At 39.4% G+C, this 18,536-nt stretch overlaps 1 protein-coding gene across 7 annotated transcripts in view; it reads right to left on the reverse strand.

Moving 5' to 3' along the window:
- COBLL1 (cordon-bleu WH2 repeat protein like 1) overlaps nt 1–14,656 on the reverse strand; it is a 162,106-nt gene extending 147,450 nt beyond the window's left edge. For 5 of the 7 annotated variants that reach the window (XM_079134405.1, XM_079134404.1, XM_079134403.1 and 2 more), the window contains exons 1-2: nt 14,397–14,656; nt 13,576–13,693 (exon numbers count right to left, since the gene is read on the reverse strand). In XM_079134405.1, the coding sequence (XP_078990531.1) occupies nt 13,576–13,693; nt 14,397–14,484 (206 nt within the window). In that variant the 5' untranslated portion in view covers nt 14,485–14,656. Of the gene's footprint in view, nt 1–13,575; nt 14,130–14,150; nt 14,339–14,396 lie in introns of those variants that run through there. The other 2 variants (XM_079134407.1, XM_079134409.1) reach the window with 2 other exon arrangements.
- Nucleotides 14,657–18,536: the final 3,880 nt, after the last annotated feature.

The following is an 18,536-nucleotide window of genomic DNA, read 5'->3' on the forward strand; positions in this document are numbered from 1 at the left end:
CATACAAAAAATAAAAATCCTAAAGTGCTGCACTGTAAATATGTACATGAAATCTTGAATTTGATGAAAAAAATTCTAAGAATTCCCTAAAGTTAAAGCTATATTACTAATAACCACAGAACTAAATACTAGAAACATGTCCGTAGACTTTGCAAGACAAGCAACAGACTACAGGACTATTTTCTTAGCTTCACCTAGGGGTCAATTTTCTATGTATTTCTACAGACACATAAGATCATAAATAGAAAGTGGGAATTACTCTTGAACATTGCCCCTTTTAGAACAGACTATTTCTAAGATAACATGTGCTAAATTGGAATAGACTAGAAGTGGAAATGGGTTCTAGATATAAATTTTCTCCCAACAAAAATGTCCAGGGTGGTCTTTCAGATCACTCGTGTTTCTTTCTATTCAAATGAAGTCACATTTCACAGTGTTAAATGCCCCCCTCCCCGAAAAAGTTCATAGGTAAGAAACTCTCACAATAAAACTTGAAAAAAAAAAGAAGAAAAAAAAAAAAAAAAGATAAATGACTGGTAAGAGGATCACAACAAAATTTAAAAACTAGTTCCTTTTCACCTGCTGACATTCTTCTCTGCCAATTTCAGCTTTCTCTCTTGAAGCATGGCAAAAATGAGAGCATTGAGCTGCTCCTGGGAATGGAGAACAACACATCTTCTGTAGAAGCAAGAGTAGGAAGAACCCACAAGCAAAGTCTGATAAGATAGCCAATAACTAGAACACTGTCACCTGAGAATGAGAGCAGCCACAGACCAAGAAACACAGATGCTATCCAGTCAGACAGCAGCCCTCTCTCTTTCCTAATTCTGTGAAAGCAGTTATACAGCAAATGACAATCGGGTGTCAAAGAAGAAACAATGGGTCGCCGCTGACACTCCACTTTGTCATAACTCACATCCACTTTAGGACAAATAAGAAAGTAAATTCAATGGCTCCTATAATTATCTTGAGGACTGCTGACTCAATTGGTCTAGAAATATGGCACATTCATCAGGCCTGGAAATGGTAGGGTGGTAGTCATGTTCACATTTAGCTGCTCAGCTTCCTGTTTTTCCAGTACATCTGAACTGACACAACTGCAGCAGCTGTAAAACTTTGGCTCCTGCCACTACTGCTCCCCTTGGGCTCCTTTTTCCTACTTCTGTTTCTCCAGAAATAATAGCATGGGTGCACGTGCACAAAGACAGATTAGAGATGGAAATCCTCAAAGATTAGCAACAAATGTCTCACACAGGAGTATTTTAAGTTCACTTCCTTAAAAATGTATCATTATAAAGGGTGAGAGCCCTCAGGGCCAAATTATACTGTTATATTGTGTGCACTTAGGAATCTGAAACAACAAATTCCATCAATATGTACACCACAATGCACCAATAAAAGTGTGTGGGGAGAAATCATTTTAAGTACAGAAGCTGTAATGTTAGGTCATAAAGTGAAATGGTATATTTAACAAATCCACCAGAATACATACCAATTATTGTGTCAATCCATCAAATCAGTGAGAATGTACTTTTTTCAATTATGCTATCATTATAATTACATATTCTGTTTTGACTTTTAATCCTAAAGTTGACCTATGCACCATACAAAATAATTTTAAAAATCACTATTTTATGGGGACCACCAAATTTTGAACCCAAGTTGTTATAACAGGTTCTTATTCATTTCAGAGGCTTACCTCTGAAACACTTTGGCTATTTTTCAAAAATCAAATCCTGCCCCGAATGGCATTTTTACTCTTTTAAATATATCCAGAAGAATTTTACACAACTCTGTAGGAATTACAAAGGAAGACCTGACCTATTCACTCATGCTTTAAAAAAACTACTACATTATACCTATACCTCTCATTTCGATTGGGGAATTCAATAGAAAACAAGGGTAATTAGAGGAAATTAATGTGAGGGATTCACAAAATCATTCTTCTCCATAACCACTTCCATTTTTACTTATTTTTTGGTACCAGAGATTGAATGTAGGGGTACTGAACCACTGAGCCACAGTTACAGCCCTTTTTTTTATAATTTATTTTTTTTTTTATCATTTAGAGACAGGGTCTTGCTCAGTTACTTAGGGTCTCACTTAAGGCTGGCTTTGAACTTGAAATCCTCCTGCCTCAGACTCAGGAGTCACCAGCCCTGCCTCCCACCCGGGGGTTGGGGGTGAACTCAGGGACACTCAGCCACTGAGTCACATCCCCGGCCCTATTTTGTATTTTATTTAAAGACAGGATCCGAGTTGCTTAGCCCCTCACTTTAATCTCGGGTTCCTCCTGCCTCGGCCTCCCCAGACACTGGGATCATAGATGGGCACCACTGCTCCTGGCTCGGACTTTGTTCTTATTGCCTCATAGCCACAAATTTGAAGGACTTCATGGACTCCATTTTTTCCAGACAGTAGGCAGAGTTAAGAAACTGACCCAATTCTGTAGTGTACTACACTTTTCCTCAAATTTCTGATGGTGTGCCTGAGGAGCATGTGTCAACACGTAAAGGCAGAGGAAAAAAAAAAAAAATCAAGGTATTACCCAACACAGGGCACCACAAGCAGGGACCCAAACAGCTTAGTTTATTTATTGCCTATGAAATTGGGCAATTTTGACCTTTGTAAAAATCTATGTAACAACTATTAGACACATATTAAAAGTACAAATAGAACTGTTCTCCACTTCCTAAGGGTTGGGCTGTTTCTCCTGCCTTCCCATTCTTTTCTTGCTACTGAAATGACCATCCCAGTTACTTTGGTAAAATACTCTAAAATTCAATTCCACAGCTTTATGGTTCAAGTCCATAAAGAGTTCAAAAACATCTAAATTTATAAATAGTACTGTGAACTTAAAATCTAGGAAAAAATAAAACTAATAACCCGAGCTTACTCTGACATTTTTCAAAGACAAGCCAGTACTTCAGAGCCTTTTCCAGCGGATTCATTCCTTAGATATGAAGTTTGAATGCAAAACTGAAGACATTTGGCCCTTTATAAATAGTCATGGGAAACTTCATTCTCCCATCCTTTTAGTTTGTTTTTACTATAACAGATGGGGAAAACATTTAGCAAAGTCATAAAAAAATTCTCATAGCTATCATACTCATGTAAGAACACTAAAAGCTTAAGGATATGAAAAATCTTTAACAACCACCACAAAAACACTACAGGAAATTATAAAGACAGCTTGACATAACTCACAAAATGCTATAGACTCTAAAATTCGGATAGGAACTCCTTCCACCTCCGATCCATTTCCTCCTTGGCCCATTTTTTTCTATACAACCATATCAGTCATTGTGTGTGTGTGTGTGTGTGTGTGTGTGTGTGTGTTTAAATTTCTACAGCTCAGAGATCTCCACTTTTTTTTCAAACTATATCCCAATACCTTATAAAATTATGAAATGTTTTGCTAAGGGACAAAACCTTGTCTTATGAAACCAATCACCATTCAACATTCTGCAAAATTCCTTATTATGGGATACATTTCGTGCAAAGAAAATATAAATCACCTTGTTCCAACTGACATTTAAGTTCAATACTTAGAAGTCTCTGGTAGTGAATTTTAATTTGATAATCAGTACTTCACTTGTTTTTATCTCATAAGTTAGACAATTTTTTCATAAGTCAGCAAATTTTTCCTGGATAGAATCAGAGGACAAATATTTTTATTTTTTCAGGCCACGTGGTTTTTGTCTGGACTCCTTAACTATGATGTGAAAGCAGACACTACACACAACTGTATAGGTGTGACTGTTTACTTCTTAAACTCCTTACAAACCCAGATGTAAAAAAAGAAAAATCCAGAAAGTCCAAAACTTAATTTAAAAAATACACATTTCAGGGCTGGGAATATAGCTTAGTTGGTAGAGTGCCTGCCTCGCAAGCACAAGGCCCTGGGTTCAATCTCCAGCACTGCCAAAAAAAAAAAAAAAAAAAAATGCACATTTCTCCAAGGAAGATATGTAAATCGTCAAATGAAGATATATGAGTAAAAATATGCATAAAATCCCCATTCATTAGGGAAATACAAATCAAATTCAGGGCGAGATACTGCCTCACAACCATAGGATCAATACCCAAAAAATAACAGTTGGTGAGGGTATTGAGAAAGTAGAAGCCTTATACACTGTTGGTGGGAATGTAAAATGGTATATCCACTGTGGAGAACACTATAGAAGTTCCTCAATAAATTAAAAATAGATGACTTTACTAAATGATCCACCAACTAACATCTATCTGTATACCCCCCAAATTGAAAGCAGTGTCTCCAAGAGATACTGGTACTCATTCATGGCTGTACTACTCATAATCACTAAAATATGGAAGCAACCCAAATATCCACTGATGAATGGAAAAACAAAATGTGGCCTTTATATACAATGTAATATTATTCAGCTACAAAAAGGAATGAAGTACTGATACTTGCTACAACATGGATGGATACTGAGGACACTGTGCCATGTGAAATAAGCCACTCAAGGAAGACTGCATTACTACAGTGATACAGCCGTATCCATGTTTATAGCAGTGCAACTCACAATAACCAAGTTATAGAACCAGCTCAGGTACCCTTCAATAGATGAACAGATCAAGAAAATGTAGGATATATACACAATGGAGTTTAACTCAGTCATAAAGAATGAAATGACTGCAGTGGTTGGTAAATACATGGAACCGGAGAATATCATGTAAGCCAGACTGAGAAAATCAGGGTGTGAATGCTTTCTCTCACCTGTGGCAGTTAGAGCAAAGAAAGGGGGAAAAAAGTGGCAGGGGTCAAATATCATAAAAACAGGGAAAAAAATCAATAGAGGAAGAGACTGAGGAAGAGGAGATTGAGGGGGAGGCAGAAAGGGGAGGAAAGGGGAGAAAATGCAGAATGAATATGACAAAATTACACTATGTGCATGTATAACACAGTGAGTTCCACCTTTAGGTATATCTGTAAAGCAACGATTAAAACTAATTGAGTGGAAGGAAGACGAGTAGGGGAAGGGAAATAGAAGAGGGCAGGGAAGGAGACACTGGAGACTGAAATAGAGTAAATTAAATTCTGTGCGTGTATGATTATGTCAAAATGAACTCAACTGTTATGCATAATACTCTAATAAAAGCATTATAAATTTTTAGGTGATTTGTAAATGTAAAGACAAACATGATCACATGGTGAGGGGACTGCATGATTCCTCTTATAACCCAGGGCGGTCAGAATCAGAGAGACCGTAGAATGGAGGTTGCTGGGGTAGGGAAGGGAAAGTTCCTGTCTAATGGCAAAAAAGGGGGATGGAGGTGGTAGGTGATAGCAGCACAATCGGAACATATCAATACTACTGAACTGTACATTTCAAAATGTTTGAGACAGTAAATTCTGTGTTATGTGTATTTTACCACGATAACAAAAATGGAGAAAAACAGAAGCTTCACGTAAAACAAGAGCTCATGAGTTTTTGACTCTTAAGTCTAATAACATGAAGCATGACATTACTATATGAATACACCTAGCACAGCAATAAGGTAAGGTCATAAAACTGTTGCCCTATAAGTCCTTCAGAGGAAATTAAGACTTTGAAAGAGAGGTCTAGCATTGCTCTGCTAAAAATTTCATTTTTCTTATTTGGTAATCAAAAATTCTAATTTTAAATTCTCTTTAAATTTTGTAGCAACCTAACAGTGTGAATAAAAATACTGTTACATGAAGAAAGAAGGCTGCTAGTTTGCATGAGTTAAATCATCCAAACGCACAAAAACATTAACTATGACTTGAAGATATAACCTATTTAGCCTCCTTTTAAGTACTAGATTTTAAGATATTTACTGGAATTGATACGATTTTTTTAAAAAATTAAGGAGCAAACAGTTTTATAAAGGATCAAGACAATACACATATAGGTCACTTTATTCATTTTTGAATTTTATTTTTACAGACTGAATTTTGATTCATTATACACAAATGGGGTACAGCTTTTCATTTCTATGGTTATACACAATGTAGATTCACACCATTCGTGTAATCATATATGTGCATAGGGTGATAACGTGTCTCAAGTCTACTATCTTTCTTTCCCCCACTCCTCCTGCCCCATTTCCCTCTACACAATCCAAAGTTCCTCCATTCTTCTCTTGCCTCCGCACCCCCCGTTATGTGTCATCATCCAGTTATCAAAGAAAACATTCAGCCTTTGGTTTTTTGGGCTTGGCTTATTTCATTTAGCATGATATTCTCCAACTCCATCTATTTACCTGCAAATGACATAATGTTATTCTTCTTTATGGCTGAGTAATATTCCATTGTGTATATATACCACGGTTTCTTTATCCATTCATCAACTGAAGGGCATTTAGGTTGGTTCCACAATCTACCTATTGTGAATTGAGCAGCTACGAACATTGATGTGGCTGCATCGCTGTAGTATGCTGGTTTTGAGTCCTTTGGGTATAAACTGAGGAGTGGGATAGCTGGGTCAAATGGTGGGTCTACTCCAAGTTTTCTGAAGAATTGCCATATTGCTTTCCAGAGTGGCTGCACCAATTTGCAACTCCACCAGCAATGTATGAGTGTGTGTAAAGTCATTTTAAATAAAATTTTAGTTATTCAGTACAATCTGTCATAGCAAACATTGGGTGACTATAAGCCTAGTGATGAAGCACAGAGGTTTGGGGTCAGAGCTTTTTCTAATACTCTTCCATTCATTAGAGTTGTAACCTTGAGTATGTTAATTAAGCCCTCTGAGACTCAGTTCCAGCAGCTATAAAACAGTTAACATACTTTCTCAAAAAGCAATGATAATTTAAATAAACAATACTGTAAGGAACATAACTAAAATCTTTAAAAAGGCAAAATAAAGCTGAGTTTCCTAAAATTGATTAATAGCCTTCATTGCATTTAAGGTGTATTCCATTTGAGTTGAGAGTTAATCAGTGATTCTCAGAAACTCCTGAGAAGCATTTTAAACCTAGCCTTGTCCCAGCACAAGTCAATGAAAATCAGAATGGACCAAGCATGATGGTACCCACCTGTAATCCCAGTGGCTGAGGCAGGAGGATCACAAGTTCAAAGCCAGCCTCAGCAACTTAATGAGACCATACCTCAAAATAAATTTTAAAAAGGGTTGGGGAAATGGCTCATTGGTTAAGTGCCCCTGTGCTCAAGGTCTGGTACCACTCTTCCTCCCCCCGCCCAAAAAAAAAAAAAAAATCAGAATGGATAGGGTTAAGAGCATGGGTATTTCGTTTTAAAGTTCCCCAGGTGATGCTCATGTTGATACGTATTCAGAAAATTGCTAACAAGGACTCAGTTTATTAGATGAGTAAAACTTTAGAACCAATAATGCACCCAAATAGAAGTTTAAGAAAGCAGCTACTAAATCATTTAATTTTTCCTAAACCTTTAACTATACAGCTCCAAATTTGCAGTTATGAGAGTGTGTTTATCTCCACTATTCATTCCAGATTTGTTTTAGAATCGAAACATTACTTCTCTCACAACAAGGTCACCTAGGCTTTGACATTTAAATTTCAAAAAGCCAAAAGAAAACAGAAATAACCTAGGTAAGAACACCAGTACCTACTTCTATGTGCCCAAGTTGAGACAGCAATTGTGTTGCTTTTCCTAAATGGGTAATATCACATTACTAAGTATGTTACTGATAAAATTTTGGTAACTCCATGTTTTAGTCAGCTTTTTCACTGCTATGTCTAAAAGGACCCAACCAGAACAACTGTAGAGGAGGGAAAGTTTGAGGGCTCACAATTTCAGAGGGGAGGAAAAATTCATTTGAGGGCTCATGGTTTCTTAGTCCATAGAAGGCTAGCTCCATTCCTTGGGGCTCAAGATGAGGCAGAACATTGCAGAAGAGTGTGGCACAGGGTAGCAGTTTACATGGTGATCAGGAAACAGCGAGGGGAATCGGCCACACCCCCAATTTCTATCTCCTCCAGTAACACCCTGCCACTTCAGTTACCACTCAGTTAATCCCTATCAGGGGATTAAATCACTAATTGGGTTAAGACTCTCACAACCCAATCACTTCTCCTCTGAACTTTCTTGCATTGTCTCACACATGAGCTTTTGGGGGACACCTCACATCCAAACCACAACACTCCACTACAGTAAGGCAAGTACTACCAGCAATACTTCAAAGACCCTCAGAGGATGCCTGGAATCTAACAGTACTGAACCCTATATATGCTTTTCTACACATACATAAGATAGTTTGAATTATAAATTAGGCACAGTAATAGATTAGCAACAACTAATAAAATAGATTATTATAACAAAAGTTATGCGAATGTAATCTCCCTCAAAATGTCTTAGTGTACTCTGGGTTCAAGGAAGAAGCACTTTACAGCTTGTTTGTTGCATCTGAATTGCCAGCATCACTAGTCTTCCCCTTTGAGGCCATTGTTAAATAAGGTTTACAGAGCGCTGCAGTACCAAATCAGCCAATCTGACAACAAAGATAGCTACCAAGTGACTAATGAGTAGGTAGTATATACAGCTTGGATCTGTTGAACAAAGGGACTTTTCACACCTTGGGATGGATAGGACACTATGGAGCAAGAATACATGAGATTTCATCATACTACTCAGAAGGGTGTGCAATTTAACACTTAATGATTATTTTTGGAGTGTTCCCTGTAATATTTTCAGACCATGGTTGGTCACAGGCAATTGAAAGACCAAAAAGCAAAACTGCTGTCCTGTCATTGGCTATCCATGGTAGAAGGAGAAATCACTTTGGATTGCATCTTCGACTTCAAAACATTTTAACTTTTCAACCAGTCTCTCCAACAGAGTTGCCCTCTCAAAAGAAAAAACAAAAACACCAACAAACCTAGTATTTTCCACTTGGTAAGAAACAAACAATGCTGGGTGTGGAGGCACATGCCTGTAATCTAACACCTTGGGAGACTGAAGCAGGAGAATCACAAGTTTAAAGCCGGCCTCAGCAATTTAGTGAGACCCTGTCTCAAAATGAAAAATAAAAAAAGGGTTCAATGGTTGAGCACCCCTGGGTTCAATACCTGGTACTCCCACCACAAAAAAAAAAAAAAAAAAAGAAAGAAAATACAAATTGATTTATGACCATTTTCAACTAGCTTACCATGTAAATTAAGACAAGTTTAATATATGTGAAGACATACAGATATATATATTTATTGTACATATTACATAACAATACTGCTAAAGGAATTTTTTGGCACTGGGAATTGAACCCAGGGGCACTTTACGTCTGAGTTACATTTCTAGAATTTTTTTTTTTTTTTTTTTTTTTTTTTAAGACACGGTTTGCTAAGTTGCTGAAGCTGGCCTCCAACTTGCAATCCTCCTACCTCAGCCTCAAGATTGTTGGAATTACATGTATGTGCCACCACACCAGATTGGAAAATTCTTTAGACCAATTATATGTAGATTTATCTGAGCAAATAAAAGAAAAAAAAAAGATTTGAGAATCAGACAGCTACCAGAACCACAGCAGGTTCTAAGAACTCTAACTAGCAATTTGATCTAACAACATTCACAGAAAAGTACAAGTGAGGCATAGAAACAAGTCAACTGGCTATACTCTTCAATCAACCAATTGTTATATCTTAACTAGTTAATTATTTACAGTTTAATCAGCTCATGGCTGGAGCTTTCTGTTACTGTGATTTAATACTATATTGGTTTGGTCTGATGGGCCCAGAAAAGGAGCCTAGTCAATATAAATGACCTCTTACCAATGTATTTAACAATATATGTATACAAAGTTTCATGCAAATTTTAACCTCAAAGAAAAACCAAACCAATTGTGATTTAATGATGTTTGAAGTTGAAACTCAAGCCTATTTATAATGTCCATAATCAGTGTAATGTATAAAGCTGCTCCCCTGCCCATTAGGTTGCAGTCATTTTCCCTGCCTCCCAACCACTTGTCAATCTGTGAACATCCTAGCTAGCTATTGGTTCATCAGTCAGCTTGCAAGTATCCTTGTCCGCTATTGGTCCCCTGTTAGCCCGGCAGAATTCAACTGCCATCTTTCCTCTCTTGCTTTTCTCTCCTACACACTTGTTTTTCCTCCTCCTCGCTTTCCACTCTCTCTAGCTCCCGCCCTTTCTCTTTCCTTTCTCTTTTCCTCTCATTTTCTCTCTTACCCTGCAGGGAGACACTCTGTTTGCTTAATAAATTCCCTTATGTGATTTCCCATGTCCAGCGTGGTTTCCTGGAATTTCCTTACAAGGAGACCTCTGAGATATAAATATACATTGGATACTTTTGCATGCTATTAAAAACAAAACAAAACTAACAAACAAAAAAAACCACTAATCAAGAATGGTAAAGGATTAAGGCAGTGCACTAGAGGCCAAGGTAAGAATCCAGAGGATAACAAACTGTGATGAAGGCCAGGCATTTACCAGCACTCGATCCTAGGACCAAAACCTTCTGTGTACCAACACTTCCACTAAAGTTAAGAATACGCCATCTATCCCAGGTAACTCATAAAAAATGTATAGTGGATGCTAAATGTGAATTAAATGTGTAAAGGCACTGAACATTTTTTAAACTATTCCTTGCAATGTAACAATTAGAACGTTCCAAAGAAAAAGTAGTAGCTGAGAGGCCATAAAAAAATTACTTCTCCTAAAATGGTCATTCCCTGAACATGCTAACTTATAGAAATTAAAGGAGAGGGCTATAACCAACATCACTTGAAGTGTATAAAAAAAACAGCACTACACTACTTCAGTCCATTTTCTTTTGCTGTAACAACGCCTGCAACTGGTCACTTTTTCTTTTTTCTTTTTTTTTTTTTTTTAAGAGGTTTATTTAGCTCACAGTTTTTGAGGCTGAAAGTCCAAGATCAAGCAGTGTCCTCTATCCTCTGGTGAAGGCTTTCTGCCTGAGTCATATTATGATGGACAACATCACGGTAGGATTGAGTGCAAAAAGGGAAGGGAGCAAGCAAAAAAGTCAAGATCACTTTACAGCAACCCTTCCCCTCTCCTCGGTAGCCAACCCACTCCCATTTGAGAAGCATTAATCCCTCTTAATGATCTAATCGCTTCTTAAAGGAACCATCTCCCAATGCCTTTACATTGGGGGCCAAGCATTCAGCACTTGAGTGTTTAGAAGACAAACCATACTGAAACCATAGCACTGAGTTAGTGATTCAACACAGGTAATTTGTTAATATGTAGATTTTTCTATCATTTCATAGTCAAGAAAATACTGAAAGCAATTAACCTAATGATCTAAGCAACTAAAGCCCTAGGTTTTCCTTCAGGTTCTGCTACTAATTCACTCTGAAACAGTAGCCAGGTGTATCTGGTCTTGAATTCTCATTTGCAAAAGATGGAGTTGCACTAAATTTCTTTAAAATGATGTGTTACAAAGATGTAAACCTTGGAAAACCACAAAGAACTTCTGAACAGTAATACCCAAGGATAAGGACTAACCCTAGGCCTTACAGGCTACTAGAGTAGTGAGTCATGATATAATGTTTTATGTAAGGTATTTAGCTCTAAAACCTTACAATTATAACACATTAAGATTGCTCCCTGTCAGTTCCAAAATACTCTTAGCTAGGATAAATTCTTCCACAATTTAAATCTTTTGAATGGTCTAGGTTTTATACAACAAAAGCAATACTGAATACTCAACAAATACATAACAGGCCTTTGAAAGATGCCAAGAGACACGATAGACAGTGGAAGAAACAGATGAAGTAGAAAAGTATTGGTGATTTCTTTGAGTAGAGTGTAAGGTAAAAAGATAGAATTGGGGGTATTATCTTAGGTCCAAGGTTGAATCATTTTTCCAGGTGTCCCTCCTTTAGTCTGGAGAGAGTAGGTGAGAAATTACAGGTACATCCTTTTAAAGTAAAGAATTTGGTTGAACCTTTAAAGTCTGAAAAGCAAAACGGCAAGTATCTTTCTGTACATGTCACTTTCCCTTCCTTCATCACAGAGCCATCTGAACTTTTATTCAAAATAGCATTAATTAATGAATGCCAGAGGGTATTTTGTGTACATTAAAAAAAAATAGTAGCTTAACCTAATCCATTTCCAAATCCAACAATGCAATTCTGTCTTTAGTGCTACCCAAATTCAGTATTCTGAAACCTGATACAAAAATCTGCCACTCTATTTAGAGACCTTGCTTTTATGCTCAGTCTATAAATGTATTTCTTTTCTCATACATCCTAATGTAGAATATGTGAAAGGATATATGTTTCATATATTCCATTCTAATCAATGGAAAAGCTGGGATAAAAATAGAAACATAATTCAACAGTAACCGCTATTTGCATGGGGGAGAAGGTAGCAATTTGGAGGAAAATGAAATAATTCATACACTACATGTTTCCGCTACGTAAGCATTATACTAAATATCTTTTAGATTAGTCATGTTGCTTTGAGACTTTTCCATGTTTCCTCTAGACAACTGCCAATGTTCGAATGGTCTCTGATGAATAAACATGCTGTGACTTGCTTCTAAGGAAACGCCTGTCATGTTCCAGGGAAAAATGACTTCTTCGCTCTTAAATTCAGGCGCGGAGGGCGGGGGGCTGGGTCATGCACAACTCTCATTCATTAGTAACAAAGTTGATTTCTTTCCCCTCAACTTTTCTATTTCTGGAATGTTCGTATCCTCTTTATGGCATTTGTGTATTCAGAAAAACTAAGAAAGAAAAGAAACTGAGTCGGGGGAACACTTGTAGGAAAAAGTTATACTTTAGCAATGGGGATTCCCACTTTAGCTCAACCAGAACACATGTTACGCCTGAACTATTTACCAAGACCAAGGTTATTTTTCAGGTTCTCATCTCTTGCAGAACTACCTGTTCTCACTACTGTTTATCCAAACGCTTAGCAGGGTGATTATTAGCATATTTGGCAGGAAGACATGCTTCATTTAATATTAACTCACCATGTGACGGCCCCCTTCCCCTCCAATCTCTCCTCAAACACGTGAGGATAAAAAGAAAAGTTTAGTTGTTTGCAAACCTACTTTGCTCTTGGCTTTGGCATCAGCAATTGGCCACAGGCACACACACCCCCAATCAGAGGCGAGCACCCCGCCCGCTCCCGGAACTGTCATGCGGGCTGACAGCTGGCACACCTTCCAGTTGCCCTCCACCCGCTTTCAGAGCACCTCTTCCTTACAGTCACCTTGACATGCTCGCCTGCCTCTGCTTCAGTTCTTGGTCAAAGAAACTTTTTTTTTTTTTTCTCACTTCCCAGGGCTCACTTACAGGTATCGTCCACTGCTGCTCCAGAGCCCCAACAAGGGGCCCTTTGTTAACAATTTTTGCTCCCGGACTCCTCACCCAATCCCTGGCATTCTGCTGGCCTTCCGCAACCCAGGACAAACCCAGTAAGAAAGTAATTAAAAACTATCCAAACCCCAACCCCGGGCGGCCTCCAAAAAGGCAGAGAGGAAGCAGCCTCCCCGGCCGCGTGTAGAACGGCCAGTGAGTCAGGCCGATGGCAGGGCAGCGAGGGTCAGCCAGGTAAACCGGTGAGGCCTCGCTGCCCTGGTCCTCGCCCTCGGGAGTGAGCAGCGGCGCGCGTTCCGGGCTTACCCAGTCGGGGCGGCGATCGACATGGGAGCCCCGGGGGCGTCCTGTGCACAGGGGGTTTGGCTGTCCATCGTCTTGCGGGGTGCTCCGCGGGCTCCAGTTCCGAGGCGGCGCGTCACTGCTGGGGTGGGAGAGGCCGGCGGGTCAGGGCGGGACGCGCGCCTTCCCAGGCCAGAGTGGGGCTGGCCTAACGTCAAGAGCCCGCCCGACCCACTTCAGCCCCGGGCGGGCCCGCCTCTCGGGTACGCTTCCACCTGCGGGACTAGGCTCCCAGCCCGCGGGCGCCGGCGCAAACTCCACCGATTCTAGCGGCCGCCGAAGCCGAGGCGACAGGAGGCGGCGCTGCAGCCTCCGCCCCGTGGGCTTTACAGGGTAGCCATTTGGCGCCTGTCGGGGAAGGAGAGGAGCTGCCCAGGCTGAGAGAAGCAGCGGGGCCAGGCGCGTAAGGACCGCCACCACGCCAGCAGCGGAGCTCCGGGCTGCTCCGGCAGAGTTTGCACAAACAAAACGCCCTGGGAAAACTTTTCCCGAAGAAAAGTTGGGAGGGCTAATCTTTCTTTCCCACCCAGGGCTCCTACTTTCTTTTCAAGAAGACAGTGGCTCGCCTGTTCTCTCTTGCAGCTTCCTCTCCTACTCTTCCCTCCCCCGGCCCGCGCGCTTGCAGCTTGGCTCTCAAGCCAGGACTTGAATGGAGGGGAAAGCTGCAGCCTCTCCGAGGCTCAGCCCAGCGCGGGCCGGGCGCGTCGCGCCTCCCACAGCAGTGAAGGCGGGAGGCCGGGCGTTCGCGGAGCGCTGCGGAGCCTCACCCCAACCGACTCACTCACCCTGCCCCATTTCCCTGCCCAGAGCCCGGGAACTCGCAACCACCTCCGCCGCACGGCCGCCTAGAACTGAGGACGAGGTCTGCGGCATCGGAGAGAGCGAGGCAGCGAGCCGGAGAGAGGAACAGGGCGGGAGTGTGCGCGGAGCGAGTTGGAATTTCCTTCCCTCAGGGCTTCAGGGTTTGGGGGTACAGCTGGAGAGGCCGAACGGAAAGAAAGCTCCCAGGCGGAGCGTTCCCATTCCCACCGCTAGGGCGTCGCTTCAGAAAGCCTGGCGCGCCCAAACTAACAGGTGGGGAGAAAGGGAAGGTGTCTGCACTTGGAGAACCCCAGAGCTACACCGCGGAAGTGCGGAGAGCAACTCGCAGAACAGGGCCTGCAGCTTGCCCTCCCTGTAATCTGACCTTCGACATCCAGGATTTGGGGGGGCGGGGTGTTACCTCTATGGTTGCTGTCCTGTTAAAACACCTGTGACACTGATCTTTCTAATGGTGGCAGGTTTAAGCTCCCCTAGTCTTCCAAAGCATATTTTCGTTTTGTTTTAAACCTATAACAGCTGTGAAGTGAGGCCTGGACATTATTTTGTCTGATGACAATCTATAAACTAAGAATCGAATGGTAGATTTCATTCATCTCTTGGCAGTTTTACAGGACTAAAGAAATCACGTAGACACAGCTGTTTGCCCACATGCATGCTCTTTGGATAAATCTTTGCAGCTGACAAAACAGGTATATTTGCCTATTATCTATATACTCTCAGTGCCAGTTGCTTTTAAGGTGTAAGTCATTTTGATGGGTCCAAAAGCTTGCTTTCAGAAAATAATGTGAAACTAAGAAATTAACTGGAAGCTACAATTTTAGAAATAAAAGTATTTGGAGTGAAGTGTTGGAGAAACCCTCCATGAAGTCTGCTTTGATTAACATCAAGTAACAAATCTGTTAGCCACTTCACCCTGATAGATAACAGGTGGAGTTATGAAAATTTAAACTGGTAGGTTTTTAAACTGATATTTAGAACCCATACTTTGAGGAAGGCCTCTTCAGCTTTTCATCCATTGTAGAAACCAAAAATGATGCTGAAATTAAGTAAAATACTAAATGCTACCTAGTAAGATGTCATTTGTCTATAAAAAGCAGGCCTTACTGTGTTTTCCATACATAATATAGTTCACACTTGCATATGAAATGAAAATAAAGTGACATTAAACTACAATAGTGGAAACATATCAAAAGTTGCTTTTAAACATTGTGACTAGTATAAAAGCAATTTCATTTAAATGCCTCTGGGTTTTAGACTTTAACAATAACTCAGTTTAACCCACTTCATGAATCATTTCTGGTTCTAAATGACTAGCTTTTACAGTTGCTTGCACAATGCTGCACATATTGAGCAACAGCGAACTAATTAATGTCCATAACTCTCAATCACAAGACCAAGATTAGAACTTTAATTACTTTCAATCATAATTTATGACATACTAGTAATATTATGGACCCCATTAGGCTAATCTTAAACATAAAATATCTTTTGTAACTTTTCATAACTGCTAAAAGCATTTTCCATACCCAGTGACTTTTCCAGTCCTCCTCCTGGTCCTAGGCATAGGAAAAGCTTATACCCTCTACCCCACTGACATATGGTGTGGCTTGACGTATCATGTGGTATGACGTATAGCTGTATGACTTACTTTGGTAAGTGAAATGTTTTGTTTCCTGGTGAAGTCTCTGCAGGGTCAGGACTCATGTCTTGATACTCTCTCACTTGCTGCTTCAATTATGAAAGTGTATTTTAAGATGGAGGTTGGACAAGACTGCAGGATCCTGGAATGCTTAAGGTACTGCCTGCTGGAAGAGTTCCAGAACACGCAACAAGATCTGCATAAGCTAAATTTCCATGTGTTAAGTCACTGAAATTTTGTTTGATAACTTTCAGAACCAAGACTAGACTTGGTGCTTTCATTTGATACTGAACTAACTCATGGCCTGCTGATTGTACAGTTTATTAGCAAAACTGTAATCACGGTTGTTATGAGCTTTCATACATAATAATGGAAAACTGCCCCTTCCCAATTATTCCTTCTAATTATACAGAACTGTTTCAAAATTGCCCAAGTTGTAGACGTTTTTGATCAATCTCCCTGACTGGAAATCTCCCCTTCCGCTCTCCATCCAATCATTTTTAATACTGATGCTCAGTATCGTCACCTCAGGAAGACTTCCCTGATTGCACTGGCAAAATTGCACCTCTTTCTTGAGCCTCCATTAGAATGTTAGATGCAGCAAGTCCCCATGACACTTTGTTTCAGTTATTCTTCCACATCATAGCAGAGTTAGAAGGGCTTGAACTTAAGGCGCCATGTTTTATCCTTGTCTTCTGCCAGTCCAGCCCAGAACCCAGGAGACACTTGGAATGAGTGAAGAAATGAAGGAATCCATTAGGATTTCACTCAGCAGACTTCTAAAATATATTTAAATCAGGGAAAGACTTTTCAACACAAAGGGGCTGTAAATCATTTAAAATGGAACAGATAGAAGGTGAGTTTGCTGGGGATGGGGATATAGTACAGTGGGTAGAGTGCTTGCCTTGCAAGCATAAGGCCCTGGGTTCAATCCCCAGTACCGCAAAAAAAAAAAAGAAGAAGGTGAGTTTGCCTGCCAACAGGGAGAGAGGACTAATTCTCCATAAGATTACTTGATGGGGTTAGTTCAAAATCATGAGGTAGAAATAAAATCCATTCAAATATATATGTATATATATATATACATATATATGTATATGTATACATATATGTATGAATGACACTGAATTGTAACAACACTATATACATATATTTGAATTAATATATATTGAAAAAATGATAATCTGGGTTGAAGAGTTCAACTATACAGAAATGAAAGAAGTTTACATCATTAATAAAGAAGTGGATGGTCTCTGGTTAAAGTGGGCAATGCAAAAGTAAAATTAGAATCTGTTTAAATATTTTTGTAAACTACTAGAAGAAAATTTTAATGTTCATTTTAATTATGTTTTTATTCAGCTGTGTCACTGGGAAAAAATGTATCTAAAACTGAAAAATTGTATATCAGAGGTGGTTAATATCTTCCTATGTAATCCACCTTTGCTTATTACAGCCTAAAGGGAGTGACTATTTTATGTATTTCTGTATTGTGTGCAGATGATTTTACATAGCAAAATCAGGTTGTATAACAGTGTTCAGTGGCTTTTGGTTTTGCTTCTTTTTGCAGTACTCAGGATTGAATCCAGGGGTACTTTTCCACTGAGCTGCACCCCCAGCCCTTTTTACATTTTATTTTGAGATAGGATCTCCCTAGATTGCTGAGGGTCTCACTAAATTGCTGAGCAGGCCTTGAACTTTTGACCCTCCTGTCTCAGTCTCTTGAATTTGCCGGTATTACAGATGGGTACCACCATTCCCAGCTTCAGTAGTGTTCAGTTTTAATGAAGGTTTTACTTCAGCCTTTGCATCACATAGACACTATTTAATCTCAGGCTAGCATGTATTTAAGGATGGTCTTTATGAGTTAAATTGATGAAAATGGAGTGAACATCAAGTTCAGGAATATATACATAATAGTTTAATATAATATCATCTTTACATAGTGTTTTTATAATTTACAGAATACTCTATCAATTAAAACATAGAAAGTGTTGTTATAATTCAGTGTCATCTATATAAATGCTTGATGAAAGAACTTTATTCCAAAGTACCAAGAGTCGTTTTCTTTGGCTTTGGCTTCTGGGATCCTGGGCCAGGTTTTTTTTTTTTTTTTTTTGTTACTATTCTTTTTTCTTTGTCTTTGGCACATCTACTTTCCCTTACCTTCTTATTCCTATTTATAATCTCATTTTAATGCCTTTCCCCCAAAAACTGTATAATTATTTAATAAGAGGGAAAATAAGTTTAACAGAAATAGTTATCAAGAAAAATTCTTTAGTTTTATTGAAACACTTTTTTTTCCGTTTTTACATTGAAGACAGAAATATACAAAGGGAAACGTGAAATAGTGTTAATAGTTTTAAAATGACCATATATCTAGAGTAATGTCCAGTGCATATAATTATAATACAAACTTATACACTGAAATTACTTGAAGAACAACTGTTAATTAACATTTTAGAGG

Source organism: Sciurus vulgaris (assembly GCF_902686455.1).
Source record: "Sciurus vulgaris genome assembly, chromosome: 3".
NCBI lineage: Eukaryota > Metazoa > Chordata > Mammalia > Rodentia > Sciuridae > Sciurus > Sciurus vulgaris.